The sequence below is a fragment of the Propithecus coquereli genome, unplaced genomic scaffold (assembly GCF_000956105.1).
Source record: "Propithecus coquereli isolate 6110/MARCELLA unplaced genomic scaffold, Pcoq_1.0 Scaffold162, whole genome shotgun sequence".
Classification (NCBI taxonomy): domain Eukaryota; kingdom Metazoa; phylum Chordata; class Mammalia; order Primates; family Indriidae; genus Propithecus; species Propithecus coquereli.
Window position 1 is genome coordinate 1,538,180 of NW_012140747.1, and position 1,677 is coordinate 1,539,856.

The 1,677-nt window shown below is 33.8% G+C and overlaps 1 protein-coding gene across 1 annotated transcript in view; it reads right to left on the bottom strand.

Annotated features, from left to right (window-relative positions):
* CLOCK (clock circadian regulator) overlaps positions 1 to 1,677 on the bottom strand; it is a 52,550-nt gene that overhangs the window by 11,213 nt on the left and 39,660 nt on the right. Inside the window, 3 exon segments of the mRNA XM_012641092.1 lie at positions 67 to 156; positions 714 to 814; positions 1,416 to 1,621. Coding sequence (XP_012496546.1) covers positions 67 to 156; positions 714 to 814; positions 1,416 to 1,621 — 397 coding nt within the window.

Consider the following 1,677-nt stretch of genomic DNA (forward strand, 5'->3'; position numbering starts at 1 on the left):
TATATTAGCTTAAAAGCAATTTGTCATTTTTAAATATTCAACTCAAACAAACAAACAAAAAAATACCTGGGACATGCCTTGTGGAATTGGTAAATTTGCAGCTTGAGACATCATTGGCTGTGTTAATGATGAACCAACAGACTGGGAATTTATGGACTAGAGCGAAATAAAAAATAATGCTGAAGTGATGCTCATTCCCATACATAGGTAGTTCCACCAGAAATATCAACGTGACATGTTTATCACTGAACTTAACAATCGCCTCATACCTTTACTTGTTGATTACAGGTACGTCTCCCCCTCTACCCTGGAAAGGCCAGTTCCTTATTTATCGATAATCTTTCAAGGAACTTGCTACAGTACCTGGGCACAAGCTCTGGGTAACAGTTGGCTGAACTTAAGTGAAGTAAATTGGTATTTGAACGTAGATACAAAACAGCTCTCAATCAGCTTTTCACAATTAAAAAAAAAAACTATCATTTTACCTGAAAAATCATTAAAAGGACTGATATGTATTATATAATAACCACTTCACAAAAAAAAGAGAAAGATCTTGAATAAATGTCGTATAACAATAACTAAATGTCATATAACAGTAACTATTTTGATCTCTAGAGAGAGAGATAATGAATCAATACATTTCTGAAGATTTAGATAATTTTTTTCCCTTTTAATAAATCTTTATTTAGAAGAATATTCACGCACGAGCTTACCTGACTACTAAATGATGATCTCCTTTGTGCCATCTTTTGATGACCTGGCAAATGCTGTCTGGGAGGAGTGCTGGTATCTGTTGGGATCTTTGTTGGTGTTGCTGAAGTTAGTCACCAAAAACAGAACAGCATTAGTGCTTTATAAAATATAGCTCTCAAAGATGAATCTCAAAATGCATTTCAGTGAATAAAAATGGTTTTGAGTTATTTTTCTAAATCATTCAATGAAAGTGAAGTCCATGACAATAAGATCATTCATTATAATTACTTCTACCATTTTTTAAGGACAAAGAAAATATCTGACATAGGAAAACTTAAAATGTAAAAGTAGTTAATAACTTAATGACAATTATATAAGTCTTCATAAAGGCAAGACACTAAAAAAACTTTCAAAAAGCAAACTTAAGAACACTTACTGGCTCTACAATAAAAAAAGAATACACAGTTTGCTTTCTTTTGGAGGGATGATTAAAAACAATACCAACATTACTACCTACAGATTTTACAGGCTTCTTGATGAACTTAGTTCTTTCTTAAAGGTGAGCAACATGCCTCTTACTCACTGGAAAGGTTAATGCATTTCAGAAATGTAAAAACTTATAATTTTAAAGGAGCATTTGATGAAAAATGCTGATACCAGTAACAAACAATTCAGAAGCACTATCTTTAAAGGAAGTCTGCCTTTCAAGCTAGGGCACTCACAGGAAGGGTCTGAGACTGCCGTGTGAGATGACTTTCTTGAACTCCGAGAGGAGGCAGAAGGGGTTGGGCTGTGATCAAACCTTTCCAATGCTTCCTTGAGACTGACTGTGTTTATACGATTATCAGACCCCGAATCTTGGCTCTACAGAGACAGAGTAAAATAAATGTTTTCTTGTGATTAGTTCAGAAATCTCAAATTAGCAATACTGGTCGCTAACCAAAAAAAAATTCACTTTTTATCCATAACAAGGCAAAAGTATCT